At 51.0% G+C, this 14,538-nt stretch overlaps 1 protein-coding gene across 2 annotated transcripts; it reads right to left on the bottom strand.

Moving 5' to 3' along the window:
* Nucleotides 1–5,131: 5,131 nt before the first annotated feature.
* On the bottom strand, nt 5,132–12,415 carry LOC138370341 (uncharacterized). Of its 2 annotated transcripts, XR_011230108.1 has the most exons (3): nt 11,927–12,415; nt 6,624–11,537; nt 5,132–6,234 (listed from the first exon to the last, which is right to left on the bottom strand). XR_011230108.1 is itself a non-coding variant. In XM_069334640.1 (2 exons), exon 2 carries the CDS (start codon nt 10,298–10,300, stop codon nt 7,367–7,369), a length of 2,934 nt encoding a protein of 977 aa, XP_069190741.1. In that variant the 5' UTR covers nt 10,301–11,537; nt 11,927–12,415; the 3' UTR covers nt 6,241–7,366. The 2 variants fall into 2 exon arrangements, 1 of the variants encoding a protein (XP_069190741.1); XM_069334640.1 differs by lacking the exon at nt 5,132–6,234 and having other exon boundaries at nt 6,241–11,537.
* Nucleotides 12,416–14,538: the final 2,123 nt, after the last annotated feature.

Below are 14,538 nucleotides of genomic sequence, written 5' to 3'. Positions count from 1 at the left end.
GGCAAAGTGTTAAGGTAGGAATCTGGTGTTCCTACACCAGGTTCTTCCTCAGTTCACGAACTGTAGTTCACTGAGGTCGTGACCTGCCCCGCCTGCCCCGGGTCACGGGAGTCACGGGCTGCGGTGTTATGCACAGAGTGTGTGACACTGGTGTTGTCACGGGTGTTCTCACGTGGGTGATCACGGAGGTAGTAACAGGTGTTGTCACTTGGGTGGTCACCACCAATTATGCCTGAGGTGGTGTCCTGTAGCACCACGTCTGTGTCACAGGTTACCTGGGTCGTGACCTAGGTCGTATCCCCACACGCCTGCCCCGGTTCACGGGAGACACGGGCTGCGGTGTTATGCGCAGAGTGTGTGACACTGGTGTTGTCACAGGGGTGGTCACTGGGGTAGTCACGGATGTGGTCACGGATGTAGTCACGGGTGTAGTCACCACCAATTATGCCACAGGTGGTGTCCTGTAGCACCACGTCTGTGTCACGGGTGACCTGGGTCGTGACCTGGGTCGTATACCGACACGCCTGCCCCGGATCATGGGAGTCACGGGCTGCGGTGTTACGCGCAGAGTGTGTGACACTGGTGTTGTCACAGGGGTGGTCAATGGGGTAGTCACGGATGTAGTCACGGGTGTAGTCACCACCAATTATGCCACAGGTGGTGTTCTGTAGCACCACGTCTGTGTCACGGGTGACCTGGGTCGTGACCTGGGTCGTATACCGACAAGCCTGCCCCAGATCATGGGAGTCACGGGCTGCGGTGTTATGCGCAGAGTGTGTGACACTGTTGTCACAAGGGTTGTCATTTGGGTTGTCACGGGGGTTGTCACAGATGTAGTCACGGGGGTGGTCACCACCAATTATGCCTCAGGTGGTGTCCTGTAGCACCACGTCTGTGTCACAGGTGACCTGGGACGTGACCTGGGTCGTATCCCGACACGCCTGCCCCGGATCATGGGAGTCACGGGCTGCGATGTTATGCGCAGAGTGTGTGACACTCGTGTTGTCACAGGGGTAGTCACGGGGGTAGTCACGGGGGTGGTCACGGATGTAGTCACGGGGGTGGTCACCACCAATTATGCCTCAGGTGGTGTCCTGTAGCACCACGTCTGTGTCACGGGTGATCTAGGTCGTGACCTGGGTCGTATCCCTACACGCCTGCCCCGGATCACGGGAGTCACGGGCTGCAGTGTTATGCGCAGAGTGTGTGACACTGGTGTTTTCACAGGGGTTGTCACAGGGGTGGTCACTGCTGTTGTCACAGGGGTTGTCACGGATGTAGTCACAGGGGTTGTCACGGATGTAGGCACGGGGGTGGTCAACACCAATTATGCCTCAGGTGGTGTCCTGTAGCACCACGTCTGTGTCACAGGTGACCTGGGTCGTGACCTGGGTCGTATCCCGACAAGCCTGCCCCGGATCACGGGAGTCACGGGCTGTGGTGTTATGCGCAGAGTGTGTGACACTGGTGTTGTCACGGGTGTTGTCACGGGTGGGGTCACTGGAGGTGGCCCCGTCGACTGCGACTCCTTCACTTAGGACTCAACTGGGTCCAGGTCGAGAAGGATACTAAGGGTCCTGATGAAGGCCCACCAGACCGCCACCTCGAGGACGCCCGTGACGAAGCAACTGGACATGGTCCAGCAGGTCCGGGGGGTCGTGAAGGTCCCGGGGCGAGGAGGGACGATCACCTTCAAGAGGGGGACTTTACTCAACAGTCCCCGCCAGCTGGAGTCGTACTGCTGCTAGAGGAGGCGCAGACGGAGGTGGTCCTCGACCACACCCCAGACGTACCACAACACACGACACACCACCGCCACCACCATCATCATGGAGGAATTGACTCTATCAGTACTCATTATTTATGTTTTATTATTTCTGAAAAGTATTTTGTTTTTTACAGAATATTATTAATTTGTTGCTGTATTGTTCATCGCTAATGTTTGGAAATGAGATGTGTTACAACATACAGAAATACGTCACGCACCTGGCAGCTACCTGGTGACGGTAGTGGAGTAGCTACCTGGTGATTGTAGTGGTGTAGCTACGTGGTGATTGTAGTGGTGGAGCTACCTGGTGATTGTAGTTGTGGAGCTACCTGGTGATTGTAGTGGTGGAGCTACGTGGTGATTGTAGTGGTGTAGCTACGTGGTGATTGTAGTGGTGGAGCTACCTGGTGATTGTAGTGGTGGAGCTACCTGGTGATGGTAGTGGTGTAGCTACCTGGTGATGGTAGTGGTGAAGCTACCTGGTGATGATAGTGGTGAAGCTACCTGGTGATGGTAGTGGTGTAGCTACCTGGTGATGGTAGTGTTGTAGCTACCTGGTGATGGTAGTGGTGGAGCTACCTGGTGATGGTAGTGGTGTAGCTACCTGGTGATGGTAGTGTTGTAGCTACCTGGTGATGGTAGTGGTGTAGCTACCTGGTGATGGTAGTGGTGTAGCTACCTGGTGATGGTAGTGTTGTAGCTACCTGGTGATGGTAGTGGTGTAGCTACCTGGTGATGGTAGTGGTGTAGCTACCTGGTGATGGTAGTGTTGTAGCTACCTGGTGATGGTAGTGGTGTAGCTACCTGGTGATGGTAGTGGTGTAGCTACCTGGTGATGGTAGTGGTGTAGCTACCTGGTGATGGTAGTGGTGTAGCTACCTGGTGATGGTAGTGGTGTAGCTACCTGGTGATGGTAGTGGTGGAGCTACCTGGTGATGGTAGTGTTGTAGCTACCTGGTGATGGTAGTGGTGTAGCTACCTGGTGATGGTAGTGGTGGAGCTCCCTGGTGATGGTAGTGGTGGAGCTAACTGGTGATGGTTGTGTTGTAGCTACCTGGTGATGGTAGTGGTGTAGCTACCTGGTGATGGTAGTGGTGGAGCTACCTGGTGATGGTAGTGGTGTTGCTACCTGGTGATGGTAGTGGTGTAGCTACCTGGTGATGGTAGTGGTGGAGCTACCTGGTGATGGTAGTGATGTAGCTACCTGGTGATGGTAGTGGTGGAGAAACCTACACCTGTGTGTGTGTGTGTGTGTGTGTGTGTGTGTGTGTGTGTGTGTGTGTGTGTGTGTGTGTGTGTGTGTGTGTGTGTGTGTGTGTGTGTGTGTGTGTGTACTCACCTATTTGTACTCACCTATTTGTGCTTGCGGGGGTTGAGCTTTGGCTCTTTGGTCCCGCCTCTCAACTGTCAATCAACTGGTGTACAGATTCCTGAGCCTACAGGGCTCTATCATATCTACATTTAAAACTGTGTATGGAGTCAGCCTCCACCACATCACTGCCTAATGCATTCCATCCGTTAACTACTCTGACACTGAAAAAGTTCCTTCTAACGTCTCTGTGGCTCATGTGAGTACTCAGTTTCCACCTGTGTCCCCTTGTTCGCGTCCCACCAGTGTTGAATAGTTTATCCTTGTTTACCCGGTCGATTCCTCTGAGGATTTTGTAGGTTGTGATCATGTCTCCCCTTACTCTTCTGTCTTCCAGTGTCGTAAGGTGCATTTCCCGCAGCCTTTCCTCGTAACTCATGCCTCTTAGTTCTGGGACTAGTCTAGTGGCATACCTTTGGACTTTTTCCAGCTTCGTCTTGTGCTTGACAAGGTACGGGCTCCATGCTGGGGCCGCATACTCCAGGATTGGTCTTACATATGTGGTGTACAAGATTCTGAATGATTCCTTACACAGGTTCCTGAACGCTGTCCTGATGTTAGCCAGCCTCGCATATGCCGCAGACGTTATTCTTTTTATGTGGGCTCAGGAGACAGGTTTGGTGTGATATCAACTCCTAGATCTTTCTCTCTGTTCGTTTCATTAAGTACTTCATCTCCTATTCTGTATCCTGTGTTTGGCCTCCTATTTCCACCACCTAGTTTCATTACTTTGCATTTACTCGGGTTGAACTTCAACAGCCATTTGTTGGACCATTCACTCAGTCTGTCTAGGTCATCTTGTAGCCTCCTACTATCGTCCTCAGTTTCAATCCTCCTCATAATTTTTGCATCATCGGCAAACATTGAGAGAAACGATTCTATACCCTCTGGAAGATCATTTACATATATCAGAAACAGTATAGGTCCAAGGACTGACCCCTGCGGTACTCCACTCGTAACGTCTCGCCAATCTGAGACCTCACCCCTCACACTGACTCGTTGTCTCCTGTTACTTAGGTATTCCTGTATCCAACGGAGTACCTTCCCTTTCACTCCAGCCTGCATCTCCAGTTTTTTCACTAGCCTCTTGTGTGGCACTGTGTCAAAGGCTTTCTGACAATCCAAAAATATGCAGTCTGCCCACCCTTCTCTTTCTTGCCTTATTTTTGTTGCCTGGTCGTAGAATTCAAGTAACCCTGTGAGGCAGGACCTGCCATCCCTGAATCCATGTTGATGCTGTGTTACAAAGTTCTTTCGCTCCAGATGTTCCACTAGCTTTCTTCGCACAATCTTCTCCATCAACTTGCATGGTATGCAGGTTAGGGACACTGGTCTGTAATTCAGTGCCTCCTGCCTATCCCCTTTCTTGTATATCGGGACTACGTTAGCTGCTTTCCAAATTTCTGGCAGTTCCCCTGTTGCCAGTGATTTGTTATACACCATGGAGAGCGGGAGGCACAGTTCTTCTGCTCCTTCCTTTAGTATCCAAGGGGAGATTCCATCTAGACCTATAGCCTTTGTCACATCCAATTCTAGTAAACACTTCCTTACTTCCCCGCTGGTAATCTCAAACTCTTCCAGTGGTTCCTGGTTAGCAATTCCCTCTCTTATCTCTGGGATTTCTCCTTGCTCCAAGGTGAAGACCTCCTGGAATTTCTTATTCAGTTCCTCACACACTTCCTTGTCGTTTGTAGTGAATCCTTCTGCCCCTAACCTTAATTCCATAACCTGTTCCTTTACTGTTGTTTTTCTCCTGATGTGGCTATGCAGCAATTTAGGCTGAGTCTTTGCCTTGTTTGCGATGTCATTTTCGTATTGTGTGTGTGTGTGTGTGTGTGTGTGTGTGTGTGTGTGTGTGTGTGTGTGTGTTTTGTGGCAAAAAAAAAAATAATTTGATATATGACAGATGGGAAGGGAGCCGAAAGAGCCAAACCCCCATAAGCACAATTAGATGAATACTCTTGGCCACTCGCTCCTAACACTTTGCCGTTAGGGGGGGGGTATTATATAGACTGTGGGTTGGTTGGTGTTGTCGTCGTTGATCCTTCTCTATGGACAACCCAACCCACAACTCGGCAGAGTGCTTATACTAGGAGATCACCCTTGGCGCTTCTGGCTCTTGGAGAGGGGCTCAACGTCACACGTTCAGGGGATGCGGCTCCAACACTTAGCCTCGTTGTCACGTGCACACACCCACTCGAGCCGCTGTGACTCCCCACTCTCTCCTTATGAGATATGATCTCCTCAATCCCCCTATGACTTACCAGTATTACCTCCTACCCTGTCCACAGCAGTGGTTCATGGTTCTTCCTCTCTCTCTCTCCTTCTTTACTACCTCCTGGGAAGCCTCACTAGGACAAGGGCAAACACCAGCAAATTGTGACACATTTACTGAACAGAGCACATACACGATACATACACACATATAATAATAATGAATCCTATACTCTATAATATCCAAATCAGGTTGCACTCCAATACCATCAGAACTCTATTATCAGCTTATCAAGTGGTATCCCAACTCCTGGTTCACCACCTGGTACTATTGACCTCCTCAAGTTGGTCAAGCCCACACACTGTTGCACCATCAGCAAGATAACATATGTATATAGAAAACCAGCATTTGAATGCAATAACATATACCAGTATAAATGTTCATTGATACTTCAACATAAAAAACTCCTTGACATAAGGATGCCAACAGTCACTCACCTCTCACTGCGTCTTGCACGCTACTGACAACCAAACACTATCAACTCCCTATAAGTAATCCACCAGAACTTCCCCTTCCACCTCTGGAAGTTCACAACCCTAATATCCTTAGGTTCTGCCGGGCCTCACTACCAGGATCCTCTGCAGCTCCTCCAGGCTGCTATCATGAAGTTTCCTTGTGCAACTACGGTGCTTCACCCTTCTGTTAGGTTCTTCCACAGCTCTCTTGGCTGCTACACCACCTTTACAGAAGCACGTGACACTCCTCTTCACTGCTGCTTCTCCTCACAGCTCGAGGTCCTCTGCTTCACTACCTTGGAGTCTCATCAGCTACATCATCTGCTGGCTTCGAAGTTCTCAGCAACTTCTTCCCCAAAGAACAAACCTGCAACCCATCGACACTCCAATAAAATGTTCCCCTTTAACACATAAACAAAAATAACCACACACTATGCTTGCCTCAAACCTCTATCTGTTCTCTACATACAGTGAGAGTGGACTCCCCCGTTTTGGGCGGGTCCATACTCCACCTCGCCTGGTGTCGGTCCTCACTCACTGGGAGGGTCTTCCTCCGTCAAGAGCCCGGCTCCCTCAGTCTTCCGCCAGCGCTCAGAGGGGGCGGACGTCGCTCCGTGTTCCTCCCTCTTCACTCTCCTATTTCAGGCTTTCTGCCTTATTAAAACATGTCTAACTTATACATAAACATTGCTACTGTCGCTGGGCACACGACCAAACTACAAGTAATCACTATGAACTGGCGTTTATCGTGCTTACCACAGATTAATTGGTCGAGGGCGCTTTCCCTCTGACGGCGTCTGGTCAGGGCGCTCCACACAGCCCACAATAATGCTTCTGGGCGATTTAATATCTGCTCGTCGACCAGGACTTGAGACCACAACGTTCCCAGCTCGATTCCACAGCTGGTACGTCCGCACACTTCTCTTCTCTGCGAGATATATCACTAGGGGTTCCCTTCTGACGGGAGCTCAACGGAGCGCGGCTTCCCCCTGCGATGTCTGGCACTCAAGTGAGGTCAAGGTCCTCCGGAAGCGAGCCTCACGCCTCCAGCAAAATGTCCACATCTCCTAGCCAGTCATTTATCTATTTCCTTACTTACTGCCCATAATCTTAAATTGTTTTACATATCCAACCAGCCATTTTTTCATATGGGTTATCACCTCAATATTTGCTAGACCTTCTAGTTAGGTCAGGCTTGCTGAATAACTCTCAAGAAGGGAGACTCGTTTCTCCTGCAGGCTGAGATCATAACACTCCCCTCCCCTTACTTTTGAGAGTTATTCCAGTGGCAAAGCTCGGGATAATACATCCGCCACCACACTGTCTCGTTCTTCACCCGATATACTCTCTTAGGAGTCTACAATTAGTTCGTTGCTCCTTGCAACATCTGGCTCACCTCTCTCCAGAACCATGATCTTCTCATAAACGATTTGACTTCTCTGGCACCTCTTGGCTAGGCTGTCCTCCTTGGACGCCTGCAATCCATTGGTCCACTCTACTTACTGTCTCCACCCTCCGTTTCCTCGTCTTCTCTTCACGTCCAGAGTCAGACATCTGCTGTCCGTACCTCCTCTGTCGTCTTCACACTTCCATCTACTGCCATTATACTTTCGTCTCCTGTCATCATACTTCACTCCATCGTCTTCACCGACGCTCCTCCTTTTCGTCTCCTCATATATCCGAGACCTCATCCTGTTCGACTCCCACCGAGTCCTCGGCTTTCTTCTATTCCTCCATGCTTGCATCATCATCCTCTTCCCACACTTCTCACCTCTATACAACTCCACTTCTTCTCCTTCAACTCTTCTTCGTTCCCTAAAAGTTTCTTCGAGCACTGTACTACATCCAACAGCACTCGACCGTACATCTCGCTTTACCTCTCCTAGAGTGCTCGTAAGCATCTCTCCACACATACTGTCCCTTCTCCTTTCATCTTCTCGGCTATTACTCTTCTTCACTATCTCTCCGCCACGTTTTCTGTGGAACATGTCGACTCCTGACATCTCAAACCACTTAACTCCACTATCCCTATGCCTCTGTGCTCGTGGACAACGTGACGCTCTACTCCCGTCCTCAGTATGTCCACATCTTTCCTCATTCATACTCAGCACAGTTGCATTCACCTTCCGACTCTTAGTTTCAGCAGTCTGGGCTCTACTCAGGTCCGCTCTCTTCACATGATTCTTCTTCGGCTGGGCCATCTTCACTTTTGACCTCACCGAGACTTCATTTTCCTGGGCTGGACCTTCATCAAACAGCCACGCTATATCTACGTCGATATCTTCCACCGGTTGAATCGACACTGTCTCACCTTCTCCAGTGTCTTCCTCGTCGGCCACCTCTGTCTTCATCACTACCGAGACAGGGTACTCAATGGCTTGGCGGTCTCCTGACTCATCCCCACGGATGTCAGTCAGGTTCACACTCTCAGGTGTCCCACACGTGCAGTGGCCTTCTGGGCACTCCTCTGGCACAGTCTCCGCCATGACTCTTGGCAACACCTTTGTCCCGCACAAGTCATTTCCCAGGATCACTTGGACTCCTGGAATAGGTATGTCGGGGCACACTCCCAACATCACCTCCGCCGACACATATTCCGACCTTAGCTGGACAGCACATACGGGCATGTCACTCTCCGACAATAACCCATATACTTTCATCTTCCCACTGCCAGCTAACCGTCGACCATCCCCAATCAGGCTTCTCGTAATCAAGCTCTGATTAGCTCCGGTATCTCTTAAGATACCAACTTCTACTTCAGGTTGGCTTCCTATTCTGATCCAACCTTTGCTCATGAACGGCCTATACCTCTCGTTCACTAAGTTCGCTCTCTGTGGTTTGTCTCGGAACACATTAGTATATTTACCTCGGGGGTCACACATGGCCAGGGTCACAACTCTCTTGCCCTGCCGACAATCTCGCATCACGTGACCCAATCCGTTACAATTGTAACATCTCATCTGGGAAAAATCTCTTCTATATGTACCAGAGTAGCTCTGACTCTGCCCACTCGTATTGGACTTCCTCGGGCCAGACGTACTACTCGTACTCTGTGGAGCTTTACTGGACTCTTGATCTCCTGGATACCGATCAGTTTCTCGTTTTGCTCCTCCATCTTCACTTTCAGACGAAGTGCGCGACCTACTCTTCTGAGTTTTTGGGTACTTACTTTTATCTGCCCATTTATCAAAATTTTTCTCACCCCAGACTCCTCTGGGTTTCTCATAATTTCTTCCTCCCCAGACTCCATTGGATCTGCCATTGCTGCATCTCGCCTCACTTCTCACTCTGTTCTCCCTCAAGCTCTTGTACGCTTCAGTAATCATATCCGCCCTATCTGCGGCATCTTTCACCTCCTTTATCCCTGCTTCTTGGATCTTGAACTTTGTTTCGGGATGCATCATCTCCAAGAACTTCTCCATGACCATCAGTTGCTTCAGGTCAGCATAAGATCCAACTCCAGCAGCCTCAATCCACTTCTGGAATCGTCTTTCCAGATCCCTTGCTGTCTCAGCAAACGTACACGCTCCAACTTTGATCATCTCTCTGAAGCGCTTCCTATAAGCTTCTGGGGTTAACTGAAACGAGCGCAATATGCTGCTCTTTACTGTGGCATAATCCTGGCACTCTTCCAGTGACAATTGGGTGTATGCCTCCCTGGCTGCACCGGTCAATCTTAACTGGACCAGCTGGGCCCATTCCTCCTGTGGCCACTCCTTGATGCTGGCTACTTTTTCAAAGTGCTCGAAAAAGCTCTCTGCCTCTTCGGGAACAAACAAGGGAATGTCCTTCTCCCTAACCCTAACATCTGGTGGGTGTGATACCTGGGTGGTGCTCTCTGGCAACCCATGTTCAATCCTCTGCTCAGCCAAGGTTCTATTCGCTTCTATCTGCATTTGTTTTGTTCTCTCTTTTTCTTTTTCGACCTGGGCTTTTTCTTTTTCGACCTGGGCTTTTTCTTTTTCGACCTCTAGTCTTGCTTTCTCTTTTTCTATTTCCAGTCTGGTTTTTTCTTTTTCCTTCTCTGCTTCATTTTTCATCTGGAGTTCTAATTTCATCTTTTCCAGCTGGAACTGTCTCTCCTTGTCCTCTCGTTGTTGCTGCATCTGGAGCTCTAACTGGAATCTCTCCAAGCTCCTATTTCGGCTACTCCTGCTACTGCGGCTACTCTTGCTGCTCCTACTCGATCCCTGGGATCTCACTTCATCCTGCCCATCATCCTCCTTTCTACTTTCAGCTCCTTCCTGGGCTCCTTGTTCTGCTGCTTCACTTCTGGCTCTCAACTGCCTCAGGATCTCATCCTTCATCCCAGCTACTTTAGATGCTTTCAACCTAATGCCACATTTTTCTGCTATTTGTTTCAATTGATCCCTCGTGCAACCTTCCAAGTCCTCAGGCTTGCCTGACTCCACAAACGCTTGCACCTTATCCATCTTTGTCCTGTGAGTCTTCCCAAGAGAGAGAGTATACACCTGCGATCACACAGTTTATCTATTTCAGCAAGGGTGTACAAATCCACTCTTGGACAGGGTGTGGGTGTGTCAGTTCACTCTCCCGGACACAGGCCCCCAATTTATTATATAGACTGTGGGTTGGTTGGTGTTGTCGTCGTTGATCCTTCTCTATGGACAACCCAACCCACAACTCGGCAGAGTGCTTATACTAGGAGATCACCCTTGGCGCTTCTGGCTCTTGGAGAGGGGCTCAACGTCACACGTTCAGGGGATGCGGCTCCAACACTTAGCCTCGTTGTCACGTGCACACACCCACTCGAGCCGCTGTGACTCCCCACTCTCTCCTTATGAGATATGATCTCCTCAATCCCCCTATGACTTACCAGTATTACCTCCTACCCTGTCCACAGCAGTGGTTCATGGTTCTTCCTCTCTCTCTCTCCTTCTTTACTACCTCCTGGGAAGCCTCACTAGGACAAGGGCAAACACCAGCAAATTGTGACACATTTACTGAACAGAGCACATACACGATACATACACACATATAATAATAATGAATCCTATACTCTATAATATCCAAATCAGGTTGCACTCCAATACCATCAGAACTCTATTATCAGCTTATCAAGTGGTATCCCAACTCCTGGTTCACCACCTGGTACTATTGACCTCCTCAAGTTGGTCAAGCCCACACACTGTTGCACCATCAGCAAGATAACATATGTATATAGAAAACCAGCATTTGAATGCAATAACATATACCAGTATAAATGTTCATTGATACTTCAACATAAAAAACTCCTTGACATAAGGATGCCAACAGTCACTCACCTCTCACTGCGTCTTGCACGCTACTGACAACCAAACACTATCAACTCCCTATAAGTAATCCACCAGAACTTCCCCTTCCACCTCTGGAAGTTCACAACCCTAATATCCTTAGGTTCTGCCGGGCCTCACTACCAGGATCCTCTGCAGCTCCTCCAGGCTGCTATCATGAAGTTTCCTTGTGCAACTACGGTGCTTCACCCTTCTGTTAGGTTCTTCCACAGCTCTCTTGGCTGCTACACCACCTTTACAGAAGCACGTGACACTCCTCTTCACTGCTGCTTCTCCTCACAGCTCGAGGTCCTCTGCTTCACTACCTTGGAGTCTCATCAGCTACATCATCTGCTGGCTTCGAAGTTCTCAGCAACTTCTTCCCCAAAGAACAAACCTGCAACCCATCGACACTCCAATAAAATGTTCCCCTTTAACACATAAACAAAAATAACCACACACTATGCTTGCCTCAAACCTCTATCTGTTCTCTACATACAGTGAGAGTGGACTCCCCCGTTTTGGGCGGGTCCATACTCCACCTCGCCTGGTGTCGGTCCTCACTCACTGGGAGGGTCTTCCTCCGTCAAGAGCCCGGCTCCCTCAGTCTTCCGCCAGCGCTCAGAGGGGGCGGACGTCGCTCCGTGTTCCTCCCTCTTCACTCTCCTATTTCAGGCTTTCTGCCTTATTAAAACATGTCTAACTTATACATAAACATTGCTACTGTCGCTGGGCACACGACCAAACTACAAGTAATCACTATGAACTGGCGTTTATCGTGCTTACCACAGATTAATTGGTCGAGGGCGCTTTCCCTCTGACGGCGTCTGGTCAGGGCGCTCCACACAGCCCACAATAATGCTTCTGGGCGATTTAATATCTGCTCGTCGACCAGGACTTGAGACCACAACGTTCCCAGCTCGATTCCACAGCTGGTACGTCCGCACACTTCTCTTCTCTGCGAGATATATCACTAGGGGTTCCCTTCTGACGGGAGCTCAACGGAGCGCGGCTTCCCCCTGCGATGTCTGGCACTCAAGTGAGGTCAAGGTCCTCCGGAAGCGAGCCTCACGCCTCCAGCAAAATGTCCACATCTCCTAGCCAGTCATTTATCTATTTCCTTACTTACTGCCCATAATCTTAAATTGTTTTACATATCCAACCAGCCATTTTTTCATATGGGTTATCACCTCAATATTTGCTAGACCTTCTAGTTAGGTCAGGCTTGCTGAATAACTCTCAAGAAGGGAGACTCGTTTCTCCTGCAGGCTGAGATCATAACAGGGGGGGAATAACACTTTGCCGTTGGGGGGGGGGAAATAACACTTTGCCGTTGGGGAGGGGGGGTAAATAGCACTTTGCTGTGGGAGGACAAACACTTTGCCGTGGGGAGACAAACACTTTGCCGTTGGGGGGGACTAACACTTTGCCGTTGGGGGGGACTAACACTTTGCCGTTGAGGGGGACTAACACTTTGCAGAGGGGGGACAAACACTTTGCCATTGGGGGACTAACACTTAACTTGCCATGGGGGACTAACACTTTGCCGTGGGGGTGACTAACAACACGCAAACAGTATGCCCTCAAAACCGAGTGAGCGAGAGGCCCGCAAAACCGAGCGAGCGAGAGGCCCGCAAAACCTAGTAAGCGAGAGGCCCGCAAAACCTAGCGAGCGAGAGGCCCGCAAAAACCTAGCGAGCGTGAGGCCCGCAAAAGCCTAGCGAGCGAGAGGCCCGCAAAACCTAGCGAGCGAGAGGCCCGCAAAACCTAGCGAGCGAGAGACCCGCAAAACCGAGCGAGCGAGAGACCCGCAAAACCGAGCGAGCGAGAGGCCCTCAAAACTGAGCGAGCGAGAGGCCCGCAAAACCAAGCGAGTGAGAGGCCCGCAAAACAGAGCGAGCGAGAGGCCCGCAAAACAGAGCGAGCGAGAGGTCCGCAAAACCGAGCGAGCGAGAGGCCCGCAAAACTTAGTGAGCGAGAGGCCCGCAAAACTTAAGCGAGCGAGAGGCCCGCAAAACCGAGCGAGCGAGAGGCCCGCAAAACAGAGCGAGCGAGAGTCCCGCAAAACAGAGCGAGCGAGAGGCCCGCAAAACTTAGCGAGCGAGAGGCCCGCAAAACCGAGCGAGCGAGAGGCCCGCAAAACTTAGCGAGCGAGAGGCCCGCAAAACTTAGCGAGCGAGAGGCCCGCAAAACCGAGCGAGCGAGAGGCCCGCAAAACCGAGCGAGCGAGAGGACCGCAAGACTTAGCGAGCGAGAGGCCTGCAAAACCAAGCAAGCGAGAGGCCTGCATAACCTAGCGAGCGAGAGGTCCGCAAAACCAAGGCCGTGTTAGTCACCTCCACGGCAAAGTGTTAGTCACTCCACGGCAAAGTGTTAGTCCCCCACGGCAAAGTGTTAAGGTAGGAATCTGGTGTTCCTACACCAGGTTCTTCCTCAGTTCACGAACTGTAGTTCACTGAGGTCGTGACCTGCCCCGTCTGCCCCGGGTCACGGGAGTCATGGGCTGCGGTGTTATGCGCAGAGTGTGTGACACTATGGTGTTGTCACAGGGGTGGTCACGGGTGTAGTAACCACCAATTATGCCACAGGTGGTGTCCTGTAGCACCACGTCTGTGTCACGGGTGACCTGGGTCGTGACCAGGGTCGTATACCGACACGCCTGCCCCGGATCACGGGAGTCACGGGTTGCGGTGTTATGCGCAGAGTGTGTGACACTGGTGTTGTCACAGGGGTGGTCACTGGGGTAGTCACGGATGTGGTCACGGATGTAGTCACGGGTGTAGTCAACACCAATTATGCCACAGGTGGTGTCCTGTAGCACCACGTCTGTGTCACGGGTGACCTGGGACGTGACCTGGTTCGTATCCCGACACGCCTGCCCCGGATCACGGGAGTTACAGGCTGTGGTGTTATGCGCAGAGTGTGTGACACTGGTGTTGTCACGGGGGTTGTCACGGGGGTGGTCACCACCAATTATGCCTCAGGTGGTGTCCTGTAGCACCACGTCTGTGTCACGGGTGACCTGGGCCGTGACCTGTGTCGTATCCCGACACGCCTGCCCCGGATCATTGGAGTCACGGGCTGCGGTGTTATGCGCAGAGTGTGTGACACTGGTGTTGTCACAGGGGTGGTCACTGGGGTAGTCACGGATGTGGTCACGGATGTAGTCACGGGTGTAGTCAACACCAATTATGCCACAGGTGGTGTCCTGTAGCACCACGTCTGTGTCACGGGTGACCTGGGACGTGACCTGGTACGTGACCTGGTTCGTATCCCGACACGCCTGCCCCGGATCACGGGAGTTACGGGCTGCGGTGTTATGCGCAGAGTGTGTGACACTGGTGTTGTCACAGGGGTTGTCACGGGGGTTGTCACGGGGGTGGTCACCACCAATTATG

Source organism: Procambarus clarkii, chromosome 4, assembly GCF_040958095.1.
Source record: "Procambarus clarkii isolate CNS0578487 chromosome 4, FALCON_Pclarkii_2.0, whole genome shotgun sequence".
Classification (NCBI taxonomy): Eukaryota; Metazoa; Arthropoda; class Malacostraca; order Decapoda; family Cambaridae; genus Procambarus; species Procambarus clarkii.
This window is presented reverse-complemented; position numbering and strand designations above follow the sequence as displayed.

Bases quoted from the DNA above. Each gene is read 5' to 3' on its own strand.
- LOC138370341 (XM_069334640.1), bottom strand. From the start codon at position 10,300: ATGGATAAGGTGCAAGCGTTTGTGGAGTCAGGCAAGCCTGAGGACTTG.